The 24485-nt window shown below is 42.0% G+C and overlaps 2 protein-coding genes across 6 annotated transcripts; both read right to left on the bottom strand.

Annotated features, from left to right (window-relative positions):
- pycr1b (pyrroline-5-carboxylate reductase 1b) lies at positions 1-10255 on the bottom strand. 5 transcript variants are annotated; one of them, XM_054778292.1, is made up of 10 exons: positions 10098-10255; positions 9643-9779; positions 9213-9283; positions 8895-9074; positions 8669-8776; positions 6366-6479; positions 4659-4751; positions 3172-3335; positions 2106-2297; positions 1-726 (listed from the first exon to the last, which is right to left on the bottom strand). In XM_054778292.1, the coding sequence occupies exons 2-10, from the start codon at positions 9707-9709 to the stop codon at positions 549-551; spliced, it is 1167 nt and encodes a 388-aa protein (XP_054634267.1). In that variant the 5' UTR covers positions 9710-9779; positions 10098-10255; the 3' UTR covers positions 1-548. The 5 variants fall into 5 exon arrangements, with proteins under 5 accessions (XP_054634267.1, XP_054634266.1, XP_054634264.1 ...); XM_054778291.1 differs by having other exon boundaries at positions 9643-9734; XM_054778289.1 differs by having other exon boundaries at positions 9643-9729.
- A 3427-nt stretch (positions 10256-13682) lies between these two features.
- On the bottom strand, positions 13683-17885 carry LOC129182324 (myeloid-associated differentiation marker-like protein 2). Its single transcript, XM_054778295.1, has 2 exons — positions 17605-17885; positions 13683-15528 (listed from the first exon to the last, which is right to left on the bottom strand). Exons 1-2 carry the CDS (start codon positions 17883-17885, stop codon positions 14877-14879), a joined length of 933 nt encoding a protein of 310 aa, XP_054634270.1. The 3' UTR covers positions 13683-14876.
- Positions 17886-24485: the final 6600 nt, after the last annotated feature.

Here is a 24485-nt window from a genome sequence, read left to right as displayed (position 1 = left end):
TTTGTTGTATTTAATGTTGCGTTTATTAAAATGTAAAGACCATCCCAGCACTTGGTGGCATTTAAAGAAAGTTGGGATATTTGAAATACACAATAAGGACGGATTGTTCTGATGTAATACTTCTACTGTACATCATGTTGGAACACGTGTGATACTATTTCCTTGTGTTCCATATACCCACAGACTGTGTTTGCATATGAAAGAATGTATATTGTATCATTGTTCACTTGCTATTTGTGGGCCAAAGCTGTAAAAAATATACATTTTGTAGAGAAAAATGAATATATTGGTGTCTATTGAAGAGGCAAAACAAAATGCAACATTCAATGAGAATGTGTGCGTAATGTAACAAATTTGCAGTATACTATCTGCGTGCAATGCAAGCACACCTGATGCACCGATGAAAGCAGGTCCCGCCTCCACACAATAAATTACCGTACTTGCTCAATGTCAATTTCACACGTGTCCCGAGTCTCCCGTGGCTTAGCGGTGCAGGAAACGCGCGTCCATGTGTAGGCTGTTCGTGTGAAATTTGTTGGCATGCGCGCTCAGTTCTTCTTCTTGACCCCCGGGTTTCGGTTGTTGAACAGGCTGAGTCCCGACCTTCCGTTTCCATTGTTGACTCCACTGACTGTGACTCCGGGCTGCTGGAGCACTTTGTCCAGTGTGGTCTTCTTAATGGCTGCTGGAGAGATGCGCTCCTGATCGGCCAGAGACTGCAGCTCCCTAAGGAGGAAGATGAGGCTCGTGGTGGGACATCTTCGATATTATATCGTAGCGCTTAGGCGCTAATGGTTATCAGCAAACAAAGAATTACATGTTGGATATCATGCGACGAATATCGGATAATCCGGTTTACATACGCAATTACTTCTTACTTAGGAATTCACGAGATCTCGTGGAAGCTCTCGTACCGGATGAGATTTAGGATTAGTTAAAAACATTCCAAGCTCATTATGACACAAGAATGCAACATTTGAAACATGTGCATGAATCTGCAAGGTTAATATGTAAGACAGGAACCCTTTAAATTAGGATGTCCCGATCCGATCTTCAGGATCGGGATTGGCTGCTGAATTGCTGTATTTTGAAGATCGAATAACATCGGCTTCCGCCACAAGATTGGGCCGATCCGGTTGCCGTATAACGTTCATAATTCTGCGCCACACTCCAACAAGGTAGGTGCGGTAATGCGGCTCAAAGCTGGTTGCCACTCGACTCCCGCCACACGTAAAAAAAGAAAAGGGAACACCACCGTGCAGAAATGTCAGCGGTGTACCGCGGCGAAGTTAGCTTCACGTTGGACATTGGATATTCGGCTCCGTAGCTACAGCGGTAGTTCCCCTCACTGTGCTCGGACTGCTGTGTCATGGTGCGGGGAGCTCGCACGGGAAGTGCTGCTGTAACCGCTGGTTGTGTACCGTCAATAAATTACTACTGTGTTGAAGAGAGCTTATTTTATATTGTAAATCACACCACAAACAAACCACTGGTTGTTTGTGGTTGTGGGTTGGGCATCGTTGGAATCGTTGGAATTTCAGCAATTCCGGTTCTGATTCTGATTCCTCGATTCGATTCCGTTCTCAATTCTTTTCAAAAAGTAGGGTCATAGAAGTTTGCATGGTTTAAATGAGGGCGCTAACCAAAGTTCTTGGATGAAATGTCTGAATGTGTCCATGATTTTTATGAATGACTTTACTAGGAATTTCTCACAGGGCTATTCTTAACCAGTATATAAATATCAAAGCATTGAACTTGAACATAGATGTTTACAAGTCTCTACATACAGTAGGAGTACATGTTGATAAGACATTTTTATTTTTGAAAATCCTGTTTATGTGATGCAGAATAGATGTGTATTTTAACCTTGTTACTGAGTTCCTACTAACCTGCATGCAAAATGTCAAACAAGTATGGAGTAAGAATGGAGTTACACTCCACGCAACGTCTGGTCAACTTCCTGGCTAAGGCTCGTGTTAACGTCAGGTAAAGTACATATATTTGAGTTGGCCACCGTATTGGTGGCCGTGGTGGTGGTATCAAGTGTCATTTGTTTGCTGCTGCAATGCTGCCATAATATGGACGTGATGTATTGTTTTGCTTACCTGACTGGTTGTACGAAGTCCGGCGTAGTGCATAAAAAACGGGGCACTCTGTCCACAGTGAATCCAGGGGTATTTAATCCTGTTAGTGGTGCTCGCTCCTTTGCATGATATGATGGCGTTGCAAATGTTTCACGGTCATTTTTTAGCAGAATTTGAGCCAAACTTTCCAGCGCCGTTGCACCCTGTCCATGGCTGAAGCAGACAAACACAAACGTTTCCTACCGCCTCTTCTTCGTGGGTGTTCACCGGCTACTTCTTGGTTGGTGTTATGCAGCTGTTTTTTTGCTGCTCGGCGGCCTGAGCGATCACCGAACAAAATGTAATCGGAAGAATTGGAACGCAAGTCCTGGTTCCCATCGATGCCCAACCCTATCTATAACCATGTCAAATGATTAGTCCTACCCTAGATGTATTTTGCGCGCCCATTTTTTCCAAATTGATCTTTTATTGGATGAGAGAGGTTTGTTACAAAGGCCAAATAATATTACTGGTCATACTGGTTGCATCATTTTGAATGCTTTGAAGAGCTATTTTCATAACAAATTCACGTTTGTAACAAAAACCCATTATAAAAAAAACAAAACAAACAGGATCGGTACCGGATCCGATCGAAACCGGATCGGAACGGCGAGACTATAACAAAAAAATAATTGGATCGGAAGCCAAAAAAAAAGTGGATCGGCACATTCCTACCTTTAAGTGGGAATGCCAGGACTTGGTGGACTTGAACAGGTTGGACTGTACTGAAGGCTCCATCTTATTTTGTTTGTTTACAATGAATGCCTATAAAAGCGTTGCATTAACAGAAAAACTCCTAATAACCTGTAAAGAACTAATGGCTTTTTTTTTTGCATTAAGAGCCAAAATTTGTCACTTTTTTTCACGTTATATGTTAAAAGTGTAGTGTGTTTTTTTTCTGGGATGAAGAAAAGGAGTGTTTATATTCATAGCCTAAACTGTGCATGAGCCAGCGTGTATACAGTCGAATTATGAAATCTGTTGCGGTTATAGTAGACTTCTGTCAAATGGAACTGCTTTGCAATTGCAGGTCCGTGCGTCGTCTTACCTCGTCCTGATACAAGAGGCCTCCACAGCATTGATGAGAAGGCTGCGGAAGCCCCCGCTCTCCATGACGTGAAGGGCATGAATGGTGGCGCCCCCTGGTGAGCACACGTTGTCCTTCAGCTGGCCGGGGTGCTGCTCCGAGTCCAGCAGCATCTTAGCGGCTCCCTGCAGAAGAGAAGGAGGAGTGGCGTCAAGCACGAAGCATGAAGGGAAACGCAGATGGGTCACTCTCCTGAAAGGGGTACCAAAAGCGTGACATAGCGAGCAAATAACGCAAGTTATTTTCTCACCCATTTGCATATTAAAATAAAGTTTGTTCCATTTCAGATTATGAAGAAACACTTGCAAGAAAGTATCACATTGTGGTCTATTTCGCTCTCTTTTCACTCCTCCTACGCACGCCCGCGCACCTCCGACCACTGTGTCCTCGCCACACCGCACCGGCTGAACCATTCCAAGCGCCCTTCTTTCATTAGTGGACTCAGGCTATGTTGGCCTGTTGAATTTCAGTTTCACTAATGGACTGGCGCTAAACCACATATGTAGTTTGTAAAATAAAATCACTCCAAATCATCCATCATGTCCGTCCTTTAATGCTACGTGTCCCACTCTCCCTAGACAACTGCCACGGGGACCGTAACAGTGGGTTACGGCTGCAACAGTAGCCGTGCTAGGGATTATCATGCCTGTTGTGAGACCATTCAAAGCTGCAGTAAAAGCCGTTGTTCCGCCCACCAAGTCTGGTGCTTGTGTGTCTCACCCAACATCACAGTAACATGATGTACAACGCTACATAACATTTTTGAATGTGTCTTCTGAATGCATTACTTCATTTAGCCATTTTTATGCTTGAAAATGCTTGAGGCCAAATATACATAACATTTGCTTAAGTGTGTGTATTCAACCACGAAACAGGATTTATTCATTCATATATTTTTTAAAAACTGAAGCCGCGAAATTAGTGGCAAGGGATTACTGTGGCACAAAATAAGATGTTGAATGATAATACCTTGTTCTACACAAAGGTAAAAAGTACTTTAACAAAAAACAACATCACCGGTGTATCTGGGGAGTTGAAGCAGAGCAACTGGACTTTGACATAAACATGGCACGCACCTCGTGGTGGCATAACAAGCGACTAGCACGGACATTAGTTTGTTTAGATAATTTACATAATTTTTTTCACCCCGGGCAAAGACCTGCGGTCCATGACCCACTTTTGGGTCACTCTCCTCAGTGGTTACACTGAATTTCCCTTTTTAATTTTTTTTTTTAAGAAAACGAAAACATCAGGGTGGAATTACATTCACATTGAACTTGACTGATTTGTTTGATGCAGAAAGAGAAGTTTCCTTCCCTGCAGAAAGAACATTTAATTAAAAAATAATGAAGCAGTACGAAGATAGTAGAAAATATGTGCACTGAAAGCCAAGCCATCCAAATGTATTCTATGTGTATAATTGCATTGAATGAAAAACACAAACCGACCAGTAAAGCCTGCGCTCCGAGTCGGACCGCAAGTCTCCTGGGCAGACCCATCTTCACTCCTCCATCTGCTAGGGCGTCCAATGCTGTGAATGCCTGTTTCGACACAAAACACACACATTAAAACTAACAAGCTCACAACTAGGGCTGGGCGACTCATTGAAAAAATGACCAAAAGCGACATTTTGGGTGCTCAACTTTGTGATGAAAGGCAACGGGATCAAAATTTGATTAGTAGGTCTGTCATGATAACAAATTTTGCTGGTCGATAATTGTGCTACAAATTATCGTCGATAATCGATAACATCGTCAACATTTGAGATATTTTTAATTATTGGTGTATTTCACATTTGAACCACTAGATGGTACTAGTATAGTGTACCTGTGTGAGCCACATCAGCTTAACACAGGCGTTACCTGTGCGTATGTTGTTTAAAATGTGTGCCATATAAGCATATTGAATGGTTGCATTTGGTAAGCACACACCATTTTGCACTGTTTTGTTTGTATTTGCCGACCAACCGGTTCAGTAAGTGTTGACAGTCGGGACGAAGGCTCCGCTGCCTGGGGCACCTCCATCTGTATTTTTTTTTCCTAGTTGAGAAAACTGTCAGTTGTTGGCCGTCGGTTTTCATGCGCTCACCATGTTCATTCGGTTTAAAACTGAAATACTCCCACACTGGGGCTGTCGGCCGTGGCATTCGCCTCAGAAACCATCACGTCTGTGCCTTCATTCATGTTAGCATATGCTGCCTTGTGTGCTAACCCCCTGTAGCCACTCACCAGTAGCCCCGCCTCCACAAAGAGGCTGAATGAAATGAGGGCTCACTCTCTCTCTTCATTCCACTATCGAACCAAAGCGCACAGAGAGATGCAGAGTGAACCCTCTTGTCATCCGGCCTGTGTGGCACAGAGACATGAGCAGATGAAACACACGCATACATGCACATGTCAATTTACCAAGGGCGTCATAATTATCGACCTGTGATTGGGTCATTTGGCCTTGTTCACAGTTCAGTCGCTGCATTTGGAAGACCAGAGTTCATTAAACTCACAACTTCACCTTTTGAGATTTCAGTTGGTCGTTTGTTCGGCAAGCACTCGAGGCAATTTACCTTCAATTTTAGTCAAAAGTATTGTTTCTAGACAACAAATAAGTGTGCAGAAATAGCAAACACATAAAAGGAGAAAAAGTCTAACATGTTTTATTTTGTCAAGCTCATTTTGTTAAGAGATGCAAGTGACTTTTCACTCTTTAGTCCAAGTATTTTTGTACAAGAGATTCACTGTTCACTACAGTGACATGGCAATGCTTGTTTTGTTTGCATGGGATTTCCATTTTTTGTTCTCTATAAGGATATATATTTATTTTGCTTGCAAGAAATACGTTTTTAATTCTCTCTCTTTTTTTTTCTTGAGGAAAATCATGTGATTTTTTTTTTTCCCCACAGAAGATATTCATTCTAGTTGTGCGTTTTCAGTTCCACTGTTCCAATAAATAACCCTAAATTGTTAATCAGTGCATATTCGTTTCACTTAATAACGGAACTGATGGAAGAGTAACTCGGTGCGGGCAGACATGTTGGAGTTAACTGCAGGGAAACGGCAGCCTCAGCGCAGCTCTCCATTATATTCAACAAATCTCTCACACACCCCCTCCAAAATACACAGCGATGATAGATAAACGGTTACCGTGACAAAGTTACTTACGTAAGCAGGACCACTGCCGCTTAGCCCAGTGACGGCGTCAATGAGGTCCTCCTCCACCTCGGTGCAGAAGCCTACGCTGGCCATCAGCTGCTCCAGCAGCTTACCATCCTCCACCTGGCAGGAGCAACACAACACGCTAAATAAACGCATCATACACACACATCAACTATGAACTCATTCAATCCCAGCCATTTTTCAAAAGACAGCCCCTTCAGTAGCAGCCATTTCTGACCATTTTGACCGATTTTTCAAGGCACACAGAATATTGTGTTTTGTGGAATCTACCAAAAGAAAGATTAGACTTGGGGGGGGAAGAGATAATAATTTTTTGCTATTGTGAGAGCTCAAATATCTAAACAACTATACCAACATAAACAACAAAAAAAGGGCGTTTTACATCAAAATAACAATTTATTTACAACTATAACACCATGAACTATTTACAATTTCCACAGTTGGAACAGACTATGTGTGTGCACGCATCTGTGTGTGTGCGTGTGCATGTGATAAAATGTCCCTATAATTCGTAGCCTTCTCCACGCTCTTCCACTTCCTCCTTGCTGTCATGCGTGATTCTTCATTGAAATGATCCCCGCCGAGCTCCTATCAAATGCACTTCTGCCACCTTGTGGCCGTTTTTATGAGTTGCATCATCAACTCTTAATGCCTCTCGTGAAAAAATAATAAAAATGGAAAAGACTAAATTCAGTGCTGAAGCAGACGGAGAGCACCTTGAGGGAACAGGAAGAATGTGTGATTGTTGAAGACGAGGTTCCTGTACACACAGTCATCCCTCAGATCATTGTGGTTCAAACATCGTGCCCTCGCTGTATCACTAAAATTGTTCTTATTCTTCGCTTAAATGAAGCATTTTCCAGATAAAAATGTCTAAATTAACTTACAAAATGAACTAAAATACAAATAAAAGGCAAAAGAAGCACTCTAATTGTGAATGAAGTATTGTACATTGGCCACAAGGTGTCAGTAATTGTTCGGTGAGACAAGCACCAGATGTGACCACCAGAACAAAAACCTGCAACATTTACTGCAGCTTTAAATGACCTCACAACAGTCACAATAACAACAACAACAACAGCTACTGTTGGAGCCATAACCCACAACAAGCTAAAACGGAACTCTGAACCTCCGATGCCACTTCCTGTCCTCCACACATCTATCCGCCCGCCGCTAAGGTCCCCTAGGGAACACATTTGCGTTTAATTAACCTCTTAAATGGCTTATTTACTCCTATTATGTCTACTTTATTAGGTAATACGAGTGTAAAGCCATTTGAAGCCGACATTACAATATGAATTGATGAGACAATAGCCCCCGCAGTACACTGTCAAGAAAAGCAAAGAACTGCTAATGTGTGCGTCTATTTTACCTTATTTATGTCTCATATCTCACTTATTTTCTCTGATTATATCTACATTTGTATTATCCAATATAGTAAAGATGCCATGTATTTATTACATGTCGACAGGACTCTTAACAATGTTAAACATAGTTAGAAGGTGGTAAACAGGTTTTCTATGTCTGAAGTTCTTTTATTATGTCTACTATATTGGATAATAGGAGTGTGAAGGTGACTATAGGGATGTTATTTCAGGTCTAGAGGGCTCTAATAATGTAAAAAAAAACATTTAAAAAGGCTCAAAACAGATTTTCTATGTCTGAAATGTCTTATTTTCTCTTATGTCTACTATATTGGGTAATAGGAGTATAATGGTGACTACGGGGGTGTTACTTCTTGCCTAGAGGGCTCTAGTAATGTTAAAAATGTAATTAGAAGGCTGTGAACAGGTTTTCTATGTCTGAAATGTCTTATTTTCTCTTATTATCTCAACTATATTGGGTAATGAGTGTAAATGTGTCTGTAGGGGTGTTTTTTTCATGTCTAGAGAGCTCTGATAATGTTAAAAAAAAAAAAAACATATTTACAAGATCTTCAACAGGTTTTGTATACCATAACTAAAAAAACATTCAATTAATGAATACTGAATCCTGCTTTGCAGAAATTCACTTATCACGGCCGGGTCTGGAACCAATGAACCGCCATAAACGAGGGATGGCTGTACATGGTTTTGGGACGTTTTAAGGCGTTTTGTACAGACAGCGATGTTTCTTAATGCAACTCCTTGTGGACAGAACTTTTGGTAAAAAAATAAATAAATAAAAACTAAATAAAAATACAAAAAAAAGGACAGGGCCTAAATAAAGGGCCTGGGTAAAGACTATATTTTAAGCAGGCTACACCAAAAGAATACTGAGCAAACACACGTCCATCATGGTGTAATTACCTCTGCATGAGTGCCAGTAGCGTAGACCGTCGCTCCCTCCCTCACCACCACTGGAGTGTTGGTCATACACCTCATGACTTTAGGAGCTGGGCGGTACTGAAGGAGTTTCTGAGCATTAAGCCAGAAAGGCATAGCAGAGACCAAGAAGATATAGATGATAAGTAAAAACAATTAGAACAGTTAGCATAAGAAAACAAGAAATGAGAAGAGTAAAAAGGAGACCGACCTTTTCAATGGAGCTGATGGTGACACCTGCAGCGCAAGACACGATGAGATGGCGGTCCTCAATGTCTGGCCCAATCTCATCCAGCACGAAGGGGATGATGTGAGGCTTCACAGCCAGAAAGAGGACATCACTCTTGCTGACTGTCTCTTTGTTACTGGTGGTCAGGCTGACACCCATTTTCTACCGAAAAAATACAAAAATAAACCCACGTAATCACCGCAGTCATTATTTACTCACAGCAATTACGATGAAATCATTAGGAAAAGCCTGCAGCTAAAGCATTTGCCCCTCAATACGAGTGGGGAAAGCTTGTCTCACCCTCAGGCCGGTCACCGTGGGCAGGTCGGTGTCTGGGGAGCTAGCGGTGATCCTGTGTGTAGCGATCACACCTGAGGACATAAAAATAACACACAGGTTAAGATGCTGTGAAACCTCTAGCGCTCACATACAAGCAGCTCACTCGGTTGGCTAGTTTGCTAGCCATGACCACCACAGGCAATGGCACGAAGGAGATTAAGACAACAATCTACAGCCAATCAGGACACAGAAGAGAATGGGCAGTGCAAACAGAAGAGAGAGAAGAGAGAGACATCTTCTTAAAGGGCTAGGCTCGGCCTGTAACAGCGTACATCATTGTATTATATTATGAATATGTTAATAGTAATTGAATTTGATAAGATAAGAATAAAAACTCAAGTTTAACGAATGAATTGAGTAAGATTTTGATGGGGGGGGAAAGAGTGCTGACCTGCTGCTGTGAATCCTTTCACCAACGCATGAGCCAGCTGACCCGCTCCGATGAAGCCCACACTCATTCTGACAGCTGACGTGGCCTCTTCGCTTGACAAAAAGCACGAATAAGCATCAAAAGCATCCACAACACACCTGCAAGAAAATTGTTTACACTGACTTGCCTAAATTATTTATTGTTAAGTCTCTATGGACGTTAGTGAAACTGAAAGGCTAAAAATTCCAATGCTCCCCTTATTACCCTTATATTATGGAGTAGCATAACAGAAAAAGTAAAAAATAAACATATTTTATCAATACCACAGTGATAATAAGATTAGTTGATGCTGATGCAACTCCATGCTAGCCGATGACCGCCTGTCCTCTGCTAGCTAGCAAGCAGACTGTTAGCATGGATTACACAGCTATATTAACAAGAAACAGGACAAATACACATTACACAGGGATGCTTACCTCTTCTTGCATAAACCAAAAGGCGCTCCGCGACTGACAGGTGGCGGTTAGCGACGTTGCTTTACTTTCCGGTGTTGAGAGAATGACGAAGTCGCACTTTTTGTGTCAACGTGGCTTGCCGCTTCCATACGCGAACCACCATTGCCACTCCAAACAAAGCCGACCAATCCCCGAACAGAGACTTGGACAGCAACCAATGAGAAGGCATTTTACAGGAACTGGGCGGGGTTACCAGTTCGTCACACCCATGAAAATGCAATGAAATGGTGTCAAATCCACTTGATTCAACTTCCTTCTGTTGCTAATATGTTGTCACAACAGGTTGCACCTCACCTTTACTGTTGCACAATACACAATAAAACACACACGAACATGAGCATTTCAGCTTTTTATGGCAGCCTGTTTCCACCACTAAAATAATAAAAATATATACAGCATATATCTCAATGGTAAATCAGAATTACGACATAAAAAGTCTAAATTATCAGATGTCAATTATGAGATTCAAACTGCGCATGTGCCGCCTTCGTCACGTGGCACTCGGCACATGCGCAGTTTGCATTTTATAATTGAGTTTTTCATGTTTTATTTGTGCATATCTATAGTGAGCGCTCATTTAATTCCTTGTTTGTGTAAGCATACTTGGCCAATAAAGCTAATTGGGAGTTTTCATCTCATAAGTATGACGTTCTTCTCTCATCATTAGGACTTTTATCTCATTATTTTAACGTTTTCATCTCATTTTTACTTTTTATCTCATCATTTGGACTTTAATTTGGACGTTTTCTGTCATCGATCTCATAATTTTGACTTTATATCATGAATACAACTTTCTTCTCTCATAATTATGATTTATCTCATAATTTTGTCTTTATCTCAAATATTACTTTCTTCTCTCATAATTATGATTTATCTCATAATTTTGTCTTTATCTCAAATATTACTTTTTTCACTCATAATTATGACTTTTATCTCATAATTTCAGTGTTTAATCTCATAATTTTCGCATTACGTCAGAATTTTTTTTATCTCATAATCATGACTTTTTCTCTCATAAGACTGTCTCTCACAATTATGACTTTTATAGCATTATTTCAACGTTTTAATCTCATAATTTTGATTTTTTTAATCTCATTTTTTACTTTAATTTGAACATTTTCTGTCATGACTTCCACTGTTGATCTCATAATTTTGACATTATCTCGTAAATATGACTTTTATCTCATAATTTTGACGTTTTAATCTTCTAATCTTGATTTTGTAGCTCATAATTATGACTTTTTAGCTTGTGATTTTTGCTTTTATCTCAAAATTGACTGTCATAATTTTGACTTTTATCTCATAATTTGGACCTTTTCTTTCATAATCTCAACTATTTAGATGATAATTTTGATTTTATGTCATAAGTATGACTTTCTTCTCTCATAGTTATTACTTTTATCTTATAATTCCAATTTTTTAAAATTCCATAATTATGACTTATCTCGTGATTTTGGCTTTTCTCATAATTTTGACTATCTCATAATTTTGTCTTTATCTCATTATTATGACTTTCTTCTCTCCTAATTATGATTTATCTCATAATTTTAACGTTTAATGTCATAATTTGGATTTTTTTGTTATAATCTTGATTTTTTATCTAATAAGACTTTCTCTCATAATTATGAGTTTTTATCAAATTATTTCAATGTTTAAACTCATAATTATGACTTCTCATGTCATAATTTTGACTTTTTATCTAATTGTTTTGACATTTTAATCTAACAATTTTGACTTTATTTTGGACCTTTTCTGTCATAATTTCGACTATCAATTTCATAATTCAGACTTTATCTCATATGTACGACTTTCTTCACTCATAATTCTGACTTCTCATAAGTTCAACTTTTTAAAATATTTCATATATGACTTCTTATCTCAGAATTTCCATTTATCTTGTGATTTTGACTTTTATCTCAAAATTGACTGTCAGAATTTTGACTTTTTATCTCATAAGTATGACTTCCTTCTGTCATAATTATGACTTCTCATAATTTCTACTTTCGCTCATAATTTTGACTTTTATGTAATTATTTTTTACTTTTATCTAATAAGTATGACTTTCCTCTCATAATTTTGACGTTTTTATCTTAGAAGTAACACTTTCTCTCATAATTATGACTTTTATCTCATATTTTTGACTATAATTTGGACCTTTTCTGTCATAATTTTGACCATAAATCTCATAATTTTGACTTTATCTGGTAAGTACGACCTCTCACAATTACAATGCATGACTTTTTATCTCAGTATTTAGATTATTTATCTCGTGATTTTGCCTTTTATCACAAAAGTGATAAAAAGTGAAATTTTGACTTTTTAATCTCGTAAGTATGACTTTCTTCACTCATAATTATGACTTTTAGCTCATAACGTCAACTTTTTGTAATGTCATGACTTAACATGACTTATCTTGTGATTTTGACTCTTACCTTTTCAAAATTTAGACATTTTCTGTGCTAATTGTATTTATCTCGTAATTTTGACTTTATCCCATAAGTATGACTTTCTTCTCTCATAATTCTGACTTTGATCTCATAATGATGACTTCTCATAATTTTTACTTTTTATCTCTAACTATGGCTCACCCTTGGGATATAATGTTTTCTTTTAGTGGCGGAAACAGGCTTCCATAGCTTTTTCTCTATTTATGACGCCTTGATTGCTCCCCTGTTTGCTGTTTTTTTTTTTTGTCGATAAAATGTATTTCTACACTATACGTCGCGGGCCAATAAAAAAAATGTCCACTTCAGACACCCCCCTATAATCTATTAACGCGGATAACTTCCACTCCTGATTGGAATGGAATTGTCATAGTTTTGGCGTATTTGTTAAATATCTGTGTTGCGTGTCATAATAGATACATAAATAAATACAGTCTTATCAACATTTCCGAGAGATGAACATGACAGCTCCAGGTTAAGCTGCTGATTGGTTTGGAAAGAACAGTATGCTAGAAGAGGACAGGATGAGCCGTTTTTTTTTTAAACGTCATCGATGAAGCTATCCTGCATCGCACAACACAAACAAACAAACAGACAAACAGATAAATGCCGGGAAAAACATGACCTTTGCACTGCGCTTGGCGGAGGTGATAAAACACAAACAATAAGAAAATAATGCCATTTTATTACAGACAAATGTTTTAGCAAAAGAAAGTCAAAGAACACTATATAAATGTAACAATACGTGGATGGCGCTCGATGGGCATGTACGAATGGGGTTAGACGGACATGGACATGGACATGGCATTAGACATGCACGTACGATGTGCGCCGTTAGACGGGTATGTGTGGCGCACTATACTGTATATTTCCAGCAGAAACGACGTGACGTTTCTATCGGTGCATCTATTTTCACACGCTGCTGCAGGACAGGAATGCAGACTGAAGGATTACTTTAGCTTGTGGCTAAAAATACCAAGGTTGGCCTCCAAAAAGCCGCAGCTGTTAGGACCTGTCCCCTCGTCACGTACAGCGTCCCCCCCATCATGAAAACCAAAACCAAACAGACAGTGAGAGTTTGTCATCATGCAAACAAGGCAGCGAGGACGTGGGTGCACGATGCAGTGACACATTCAATTGGTTAGACAGTCGATGTGCATGTTTGAGCGCTACTCGGGGACAAATCTCATTGGTGAATATGACAACGATGGGCCGAAATGTTGGAAGCTGTGAGAATGTTTCTGGAGACATGCCAGCATGATTAGCGCACAGGTGAACAGAGTGGCACATACCAGCTGCCTGCTTGGGTGAGGCTGGACGGCCACACTAATCCCTTCACGTGCTACAAAGGACCCCCGAGTGCTTCTCGTGGTGCCTGGTCGGGGTGTGGCAGATTCCATGTTGGCATTCCACAGAGCTATAGGCAGAACTTTGGTGAAAGCATGAGAGAAAGTTTCACGTATAACGTTGAAAAAACAATCGTTATTTGCGGAAACCTATAAAAAATGTTAAAAAACACACAAAATGCTGTCATTCGCATTTCATGGGGGTATTTGGCCTTGGCCGCTTATCCAGAAGTGGTTTTAAAAAGCAGTTGTCGACATCATTGAAACAAGCCATTTCTTGCACATGTACTTGTTTTACGTGTTGTGGCCCTCGTGTGTGTCTGCTTCTCTGTTGGGGTTAAGGTTGTTAGATGTGGCGAGAATTATACCATACAAGTTCTGTAAACTTAAGACAGTGGTTGAACTGGTTGCCTGGCAACCTCATCAAGCTTACACACACACACACACACACACACACACACTTGATTGACACGAGCTTGAGCCAGTTAACTGCTAATACATAGTCTGACACACTGATCCACTGAGGAGCGAGTAACGCCCCTGCGTGGGCAGGACTCAAGGATAGCACACCAGAGTAGGCACTTCCTAGTTTTGGGACTCCCTGCTTCTTGGCTGATGAGCGGAGGTCCAGCGTGCTGTACTTTGTGACATCTTCCAATTTTATCACTAAAAGATGGAAAATACAGAAAAGCACGTCCGCCTGATCTCTCCTCAGGATTAACAAACTCTGATTTTTCTTACATTGTGTAAGGTCACTTCAAGTTCCATTGTGGCTGCTGCGTGCCCAAATAAAGAAGCTTCCTTTGAAGCAAGCAGCGGTGCCTCCAACATCACCACAGTATAACCATTTCCATGCGGCGCCTGTTGTGTTAAATGGCCATCGAGTATAACAATGAATTCAGTTAATGGAGTCTTCTGGAGACATCAGACTCGTGCGTCTCGGCAAAGAGCTACGCTCGTGAGGTGGCGGACAAACGTGACGAGACAAATCGTATCCTCTGAGAGTAGACCAGGTCCGTCACGTAGAGCACGAAGTTGACAAAGGAGAAGACGGCCACCACAACTTTGCTGTCCCACGGACATTTCCCTTGTGGACACGACGATGGTCGCCAAGGGGAGCCGTATTTGGTGTCGAAACAGAAGACTGGCCACACCACCGACGCACTCAGGTATAGGAGGACCTCCAACAGGGTGCACACCACCACAAAGCGATCGAAGGGCATACAGCGCACCGACTTGGTCCGCCCGCAAACTGTCATGATGACCACCAGCGCGGTCAGAGAAAAGCAGAAAGCGTAGACCACTACACAGTAGATGGTGGCTGCATAGTGGGAATACTGGCTCCCATTGGCCAAAGCGCCAAAGATGATGCAGGCCACAAAGCCCTGGACCACTTTAAGAAGTCCGGAGACCGTGGCCATGTAGCCCACCACGGCCTGGCCCGGCCTGGCTCGACACAAGGCCACCTCAGCCCCGTAGGCCAGTGCTCCCAGGATGGAACAGACGGTGACGGCGATGCGGTAATTTCGGACGTCGCAGCCGGCGTAGGGACACTCTGATCGGACAAAGAAGAGCGGGTAGACCACAGAGGCTGTCACGTACCTGCAAATAAACAAAATGCGACGTCAGCAGCAAAAGGGAAGTATCCCCACGAGGTTATCATTGTAAACTTCTGTAAAGAGGAGTGGACCGAAATCCCTTGAGAGATGTGTGCAACCCTGCTGAGAAACCACATTCAAACCTTGCTTTCCGTGCGTCCCAGTCTTGTATGATTTGGTTTCATCCAAAATATTCCCACGGTTCTCATACAGCATTGCACATAACAAACTAGTCCTTTGCCCCGTTTCGCCTACACGGCCCTGTGTGAAAAAGTGATTATAAGTGCTAATAAGTGGTCGGGCCCCCTTAGCAGCAACAACTGCAATGCATGGTATAACTGCTGTTTTACTATGCACATGACAATAAAACTCTCTTGTATCTTGTATCTTGTATCAAGCGTTTGTGATAACTTGCAATGAGTCTCTTACAGCGCTGGGGAGGAATTTTGCACAATTGTTGTCCTTCAGCCACATTGGAGGCTTTTCCTTTTGAAGGTCATGCCACAGCATCTCAATAGGATTCAGGTCAGGACTTGGACTAGGACGCTCCAAGGCCTCCAGCCATTCAGAGGTGGACTCGCTGGTGTGTTTTGGATCATTTTTGGTCAACAGCAGAATTCATGGTTCCTTTTTACACAGCAAGTCTTTCAGGTCCTGAAGCAGCAAAACAGCCCCAGACCATCACACTACCACCACCATATTTTATTGTTGCTGTGTGTTCTTTTTCTGAAATGATGTAAACAGATGTAATGGGACACACACCTTCCAAAAAGTTCAACTTTTATCTGTCAGACCACAGAGTATTTTCCCAAGGTTTAATGTTCTTTTTGTTCAGCAGTGGATTTGGTCTTGAAACTCTGCCATGGAAGCTGTTTTTGCCCAGTGTCTTTCTTATGGTGGAGTCATGAATGCTGAAATATAACTTTTCCCACACAGGGCCATGTAGGTTTTTCTCCGTTAATAATAAAAAGTTTCATTTCAAAACTGTATTTTGTGTTGAGTTGTGTTGTCATGACTAATATTTACATTTGCTTGATGATCTGAAACATTTAAGTGTGACAAACATGCAAACAACTAAGAACTCAGGAAGGAGGCAAACACTTTTTCACACCACCGTACAGGTCACCCATCCATCCATTTTCTATACCGCTTCTCATTAGGGTTGTGGGGGTATGCTGGAGCCTATCCCAGCTGAGTTCGGGCGACAGGAGGGGTACATCCTGGACTGGTGGCCAGCCAATGGCAGGACACATATAGACAAACAACCATTCACACTCACATTCATACCTATGGACAATCTAGACATGTTTCATAGAAATATTTATCTCATGTACAACTGAATTGCAGCAAATGCTTGTCTTTGACAATGAAAAAAAAAGCGTCTTCTACAAAACAGGTCATTCCATTTATATAACTTTCAAATGATAAAAAATGGCAGAAAATGTTCCCAGACTGCTTTACTTATCCAAGTATTTCAAATGGAGGCCTTACTGTATGTGCTTCCTGGTGACCATTCCAGGGTGTACCCCACCTCTATTATGAGTAGTAGTAATTAAATTAAAATGAGTAATTAAAGTGTTGTACTATTATTGTTAGCAGGAATTCAAGTAATAACATAAGTAATAGTAGTAATGAAATTATGACATTAATAAAATAAGTAATAGTAGTAATTAAATACAAATTAAATGAATGAAATGAGTAATTATTGTGCTTGTTGTACTACTACTATTTGTATTTAAGCCAAAATGCTAACAAATTGGGCCTGTTGCTTGGCTATAAGGAATTTCATGCAATGGATTTCATTCCAGTTCCAGTAATTCCAATGTGACATCCTCTGGAGTGGAGACAATTCCATTGAAAATCCAATTCTTCAAATGAAATTGAATTGAAATTCCAAATTCAGAATTTTGTGCAAGCCTGAATAAAGGGATTCATTTATTGTTTAGGAGTGTGGTTTGTATATTGACTGGTGTTTCTAATATTTTGTCCCTGTAACTAACAGTTGTCGACGTCTGCCAAGCACAATGATAAAACCTTTAGTGGGTGTGCGTCTGCTTAGGAGACGAGACGTTAAACTCACACAAGAGTGGCAAAGGCGGCGCACGTGACTGTCAGGTTGTCCCAGGAAATCGGCAGGCAGCTGTGAAGGCGAGTGGCATCCAAGAAGAAGACCACCACGGACATGGCAAAGCAGAAGCACCACACGGCCATGCAGAAGACGCCATGTGAACCGCTGTATCCGGCACTGTGGGTCACCATGGCGATCACAGCACAGCCCATTGCCAGCTGGCAAAGGCGGGCGGCGCCGAGAGGTGACAGCAGTGCCCCGCTGTTCAGGTATGGAGCGCCTTGGGAATCCATTGTTGCCAGGTCCTTCAGCCCTTGACGACCTCGTGCTTTCTGTGGATCGTCACACGTTCAAGAAAGCAGGCAGCCGCAAGGTAGCATTAGGTCATCATGAAGGACGTAGATGACACCTGTACCTCCACTGTCCTTGATGCCGGCTCCAAATCCTTCCTTTCTGCTGAGAGATCACGCTTGACTCAAAGATCAAGTAAACGTTCTTCAGTGTGGCCTTAAAGGGAGTAAAAAGCGCCCTCGTGTGTGAATGCTCGTCTTTCCACCACACCCTTTCTGATTCCCAACGGCGTGTGCTGTGAGGGTGGCGTGCTGGGGGTCAGTCAGACCAGAATGGAAGCTATTTGGGGTGGGGTCATGGCCAAATGAGTGTGAGAGGGTGTACATAAGTAAGTGGTGGAGCCTACTAGAAATGTGAGATGACGGAGTCCTGAAATGATAATCCACCGATAAAGACGGACGGTTGCAAAATTAGACTCCTTTTACCCCTCATTCCTTTTTTGCATGATCACTTTTTCCGGCCTATTTGCCCTTCTTACACTTACAAACACAGTTTGCCATCTCTAAATCATGACAAACAGGTCTCTGTCTCCACCTACAGGTACCTTACACCGTTCAAAGGTATATTTCTACATAATGAAAACATTAAACCAGCCAATAAGCAACTTGGGCTTTCCTATGTGAACCACAATCCAGTCCTCCCTTGTTTGGTTCCAGGCTCGACCGCGACAAGTGAATTTCCGCCAAGTAGGATTCAATATTAAATGGCATATAGAACCAGTTTACCACCTTCTAAATAGGCTTTTTTAACATTAGAACCCTGCAGACATAAAATAACACTCTTTACGGGTGTATTAGGCCTGTCACTAGAACTAATTTTGCTGGTCGATAATTGTGCTATAAATGATATTGACTTTTTTTTTTAGACCATATGTCAAGTTTATTATTCAATGATGACTGTGATGTCACATTTGAGCCACTAGACCAGGGGTGGCCTTTACGTCGATGGCAAGCTACCGGTAGATCGCCAAGGTAGTTTGGGTAGATCGCGTAAACGTCACTTTGTAGTTGTCATGTGACATCAGTCAGCTGACATTAAGCTCCCCTCCTGATTCGTTTCAAGCTACACACGAAGATGCAACTTTCATCTTTATGATTGTGATGATGGATGAACTAACTCTGCTCTAAGATGTCTATATCTATAACAAAAGTTATCTGTTCACTTGTAGCCGCTAGCTACGTAGAAAAAAAGTGTATTGTTGACTGGCTTTGCTTGGCGTCTTGAAGTCTACTACAGAAATCAGTGTTTTCTACACGTTGGCTTCTTAAACTATTATTTCATGATGACATTAAACATGTGCCCATTGGTGAAACCTTTTCAATATGTTGCCTTGACTTGGGCTGCATTGTCTTTTGCATCATCATTTTCCATTCTTGGATATGCTAATGTTTGCTAGCAAATGCTAACTGGATGTAACACATGAAGTGTGTGTGTATTAGCAGTACTCACTCACTAGTACACAACTATTTAGGATTATGTGGAATGATCTTTATTTCCATATTGAAGGGAATTATGATAGCAACTAATTTGATGACCTGGAAACTTTGAACATGTTACATTTTGTATATGTTCTATGTTTTATAGAAGAGGTAGATCATTTTGAATTGTACTTGCATGCTGAGAAAGTGTGTGTACTCCTGATATACATCTTTAACCTACATAAATACATACTCATATTTTATTAAGATAAAAATATACTTTCTATATTTATAGTAGTAGGTAGAATTTTGGCCGCACGGTGGTCTAATGGTTAGCATGTTGGCCAACACAGTAACAGTCTGGAGATGGGGAAGACCTGGGTCGATTCTCCCTTAGGCATTTCTGTGTGGAGTTTGCATGTTTGTATTTGTATTGTATTTGTACTTTATTTATCCCACAGCGGGGAAATTCACTTGTTACAGCAGCAAGCAAGATACGCAAGTAAAGAATACAGTGTAAAAAATACATATTGACTACAACATGGTTCAGGTGGTGCAGGTGTTGTAGAGCCTGACAGCGGTCGATATGAAGGACCTGCGGAACCTCTCCTTCTTACACCGTGGGTGTAACAGTCTGCTGCTGAAGGAGCTGCTCAGGGAAACAACAGTGTCATGTAGCGGGTGAGAGGTGTTGTCCATGATGGATGTCAGCTTAGCCAACATCCTTCTCTCCCCCACTTCCTCCACGGAGTCCAGAGGACTGTCCAGGACAGAGCTCGCTCTCCTGATCAGCCTATTGATCCTGCTCCTGTCCCTTTCCGTGCTGCCCCCTCTCCAGCAGCCCACAGCATAGAAGATGGCTGAGGCCACCACAGAGTCATAAAAGGTCCGTAAGAGAGTCCTGCACACACCAAAGGACCTCAGTCTCCTCAGCAGGTGGAGGCGACTCTGGCCCTTCTTGTAGAGGCCGTGGGTGTTGACGGACCAGTCCAGTTTGTTGTTAAGGTGAACACCCAGGAATTTGTAGCTGTCTACCAACTCTATGTCCGCTCCCTGGATGTTCACCGGTGTGAAGTGAGATGTTTTCCTCTGGAAGTTAATGATCATCTCCTTTGTCTTGCTGGTGTTGAGTTGCAGCTGGTTAAGCTCACTCCAGCTGACAAAGTCCCTGATGACCGTCCTGTATTCCAGATCATTCCCCTCTGAAACACAACCAACGATGGCTGTGTCGTCAGAGAACTTCTGGATGTGACACTGTGTGGAGTTGTGTGTGAAGTCCGAGGTGTAGAGGGTGAAGAGGAAAGGGGAGAGCACCGTACCCTGAGGGGCACCTGTGCTGCAGAGTACCATGTCAGACACACAGTGACGGAGCCTCACATACTGTGGTCTGTTGGTGAGGTAGTCTATAACCCATGCAGTCAGGTGTTGGTCTACTCCCACACTCTCCATCTTCACTCTGAGTAGTGACGGCTGGATGGTGTTAAAGGCACTGGAGAAGTCAAAAAACATGACCCTCACAGCGCTCCCGCTGTCCTCCAGGTGTTGCAGTAATCTGTGCAGCAGGTAGATCACTGCGTCGTCCACTCCGATCCGAGGCCGGTAAGCAAACTGTAGGGGGTCCAGCTGAGTGCCCACCATGGGTCGCAGGTGCTGCAGGATAATCCTCTCCATAGTCTTCATCAGGTGAGAGGTCAAGGCAACAGGCCTGAAGTGGTTAGGCTACTTGGGACGCGGTGTCTTTGGTATCGGGACCACACAGGAGGTCTTCCACAGGGCCGGGACTTTCTCCAGGCTCAGGCTGAGATTGAACAAGTGCCTAAGAACTCCACAGAGCTGGTCAGCACAGTCCTTGAGGATTCTAGGGCTGATGCCGTCCGGTCCCGGGGCCTTCCTTGCCTTGATCTTCTTCAGCTGACTCCTCACCTGATCATCAGTTATGGAGAGGGGGGTAGAGGATGGCTGGGATGGGGATGTGGGGGTGAAGAGTGGTGAGTTGGGGGGGGGGGGGGGGGGGGGGGGGCAGACTGAAATCTGTTGAAAAACAGATTGAGTTCATCTGCCCAGATCTTGTCCCCACTGGCTTGGTCTCTCCCCAATCCTTTACCATGGCCTGTGATGGTCTGCAGGCTTCTCCAGACTTCCCTGGGTCTTAATCTCAGAGGTCACCCAGGGTTTGTTGTTGGGAAAACACCGCACCAACTTGGAGGGCACAGTGTTCTCCACACAGAAGTTGATATAGTCTGTGATGCAGTGAGTCATGCTGTCAATGTCACTGCCATGGGGTCTACAGAGCGCTTCCCAGTCTGTTGTCTGGAAGCAGTCTCTGAGCCTAGCACTGCTCTCCTCAGACCACTGCTTCACAGGCCTCTTCAGGCCTGTTCTCCCTGTGCGTGGGTTTTCTCCGGGTCGTGACAAGCCTATGTATTACCAAATATCGTAGATATACAACCCCGGGCAAAAATGATGGAATCACCAGTCGTGGCGTGATTAATTTTGTAGAAAAAAAGCAGATGACACAAAACTAGCCATTTGAAATAGCAACTTTCTGGCTTTAACAAACACTAAAAGAAATTCAGAAAAAAATGGTAGTCAGTAACAGTTACTTTTTTAGACTAAGCAGAGGGAAAAGATTATGGAATCACTCAATTCTTGGGAAAAAAAAAGATGGAATCATGAAAAACCAACCAACACAAGAGCACGTCAACACACCACGAGTACTGGCTGTTAGACCAGCTTGCAGTCTCTGAGGCTTGGACTTAAATGAGTGACAAACAGTACTCTTCACCGTCTTTCTCCGATTGCTGTCGCCAGATCAGCTTTGCAGATTGGAGACTTCTCATGGACCATTTTCTTCAACTTCCACCACGGATTTTCAATTTGGTTGAGATCTGGATATTTGCAGTCCATGACCTTGATCTTATGTGTCTTAAGCAATGTCAAAAAATGGTTTAGTTAGTGTATTCAATACTTCCAAAGCCTAGCTCAGACGTTTCTTTTTTGTTTTGGGGTCACGAGTGGCTTGACCCTGGGGATCCGGCTTCTGTAGCCCATTTCTAGAATACGTCTGTGGACTGTTTTCCTTGAGGTCCCCACTCCAGCCGCATTCCACTGCTTTGTGAGCTCAGCCAAATTTCTGAAGCAGCTCTGCTTCACAATTTTCTTAAGCTTCCGGTCATCTCTCCTGCTTGTGCGGCGTTTCCTCCCACATTTTCATCTTCCAACAAGCTTTCCTCTTATGTGCTTTGTGAACAGCCAACTCTTTCTGACATGTCTTTTCGTTTCTTGCCCTCCTGATGGGTCCTCTGCTAATCAGTCAGGTCAGAAGCCTTGCCCATGGTTGTGGTTTTGTGATCTGAACCAGGTTTTATAGGTTTTATAAGTTTTTTATAGGCTCAGGGAACCTTAACAGGTGTTTTGAGTTGATTAGCTGATTTTTAAATGAGCAAACTGAGTACTCACAGAATATTCTAATATTGTGACACATGGATTTTGGGGTTTTCTTGATCTGTATGCCATAAAAATCTAAATTAAGATTCATCATCAGTCATCTGCACGCCACCATTGCTTTTCCTTAGCCCAATGCAACCTTGGTTTTTCTGTTTGTGTTAATAATGGCTTTGGATGAGCTTTTCCGTACGTAACTCCCATTTCCTTTAGGTGATTTCTTACACTTCGCTCACAGACGTTGGACTCCTGTTTCCTGCCATTTGTTTTGCTGTGCATTTTCTGTTTTCAAGACATACTGCAAGAAGTTTTCTGTCTTGATGTCTTCCTTGGTCTACTGGTATGCTTGCCTTTACTTGTACTTGGCCCAGATGTTAGACACAGCTGACTGTGAACAACCAACGTATTTTGCAACACTGCGTGACAATTGACCTTCTTCAACAAGTCTGATAATCCACCCCTTTGTTTCAAGTGACATCTCTCGCATTGGAGCCATGATTCATGTCAGTCCACTTGGTGCAACAGCTCTCCAAAGGTGTGATCACTCCTTTTAACTGCAGGCTAACCAGCACATCTTAGCTTATGCAAGGTGGTAGTTTGGAGTATGATCATTTACAGGGTGATTCCAGATTTTTTTCCCCCCTCTGCTTGGTCTAAAAAAGTAACTTACTGGCTACAACAATTTTTTTTTTTTAATGCCAGAAAGTTGCCATTTGGAATGTTATAGTTTTGTTAGTTTAGTTAATAGTTTTGTGTCATGTCTGTGATCTGCTTTTTTCCTCAATGAACATCCTCCCGGACTGGTGAATCCATCATTTTTTACCGGGGGTTGTAGTCACAGAAAATAAGACATATTAGACAACAGACTCACAAATTAGCAGTTCCTTTTTTTTTTCCTGGACAGCGTATTTCCTGCATTGGGGCTGCACAGTGGCGTAGTGGTTAGCAAGTTAGCCACACAGATCAGGAAGATCTGGGTTTGAATGTTCTCCCTGCGCTTGCGTGGGTTTTCTCCGCACACATTAAAAAAAATAAGCGTGTTTGATTAATGGGAGACTCTAACACTCTAATGTGAGTGTGAATGGTTGTGTGTCTGTACTGTATGTGCCCTGCCATTGGCTGGTGACCAGTCCAGGGTGTACCCCGCCTCTTGCCCAACATCAGCTGGGATAGGCTCCAGCATACCCCTGCAACCCTAATGAGGACAAAGCGGCATAGAAGATGGATGGATGAATAGATATTATTATTATTGTGCCTGTTGTGAGATCATTTAAACTTGCAATGAATGCATTGATCATTTATGGTCATTGTCTCAAGTTTCAAGAACACCGACACCCTGTGGCCAATGTAGAATACTACATTCATTCATTCACAAGGCTTCTTCTGCCTTGTATTTGTATTTTACTTCATTTAGTTAGTACATTTTGCCATTTTTATGCTTGAAAATGCTTAATTTAGGCTAAGAATAAGTACAATTTGCTTAAATATGCCCAAAAACAAATCAATGGGCCGTATACAACCACAAAACAGCAGTCATTCATTAAAAACGTGATAGAGTGAGGGTGAGACGTCCCGAAAGACATCTTTTGGCTTCCAGTCCAATCTGATTTTTTTTGTAGCCTTGCCGATCCGATCCCAATCCCCCCCCCCATTAGCTTTTGTTACAAACATAGAATATGG

Source organism: Dunckerocampus dactyliophorus, chromosome 6, assembly GCF_027744805.1.
Source record: "Dunckerocampus dactyliophorus isolate RoL2022-P2 chromosome 6, RoL_Ddac_1.1, whole genome shotgun sequence".
Lineage (NCBI taxonomy): Eukaryota > Metazoa > Chordata > Actinopteri > Syngnathiformes > Syngnathidae > Dunckerocampus > Dunckerocampus dactyliophorus.
The sequence above is the reverse complement of the archived record's forward strand: the minus strand, read 5'-3'. Positions and strand labels throughout refer to the sequence as shown.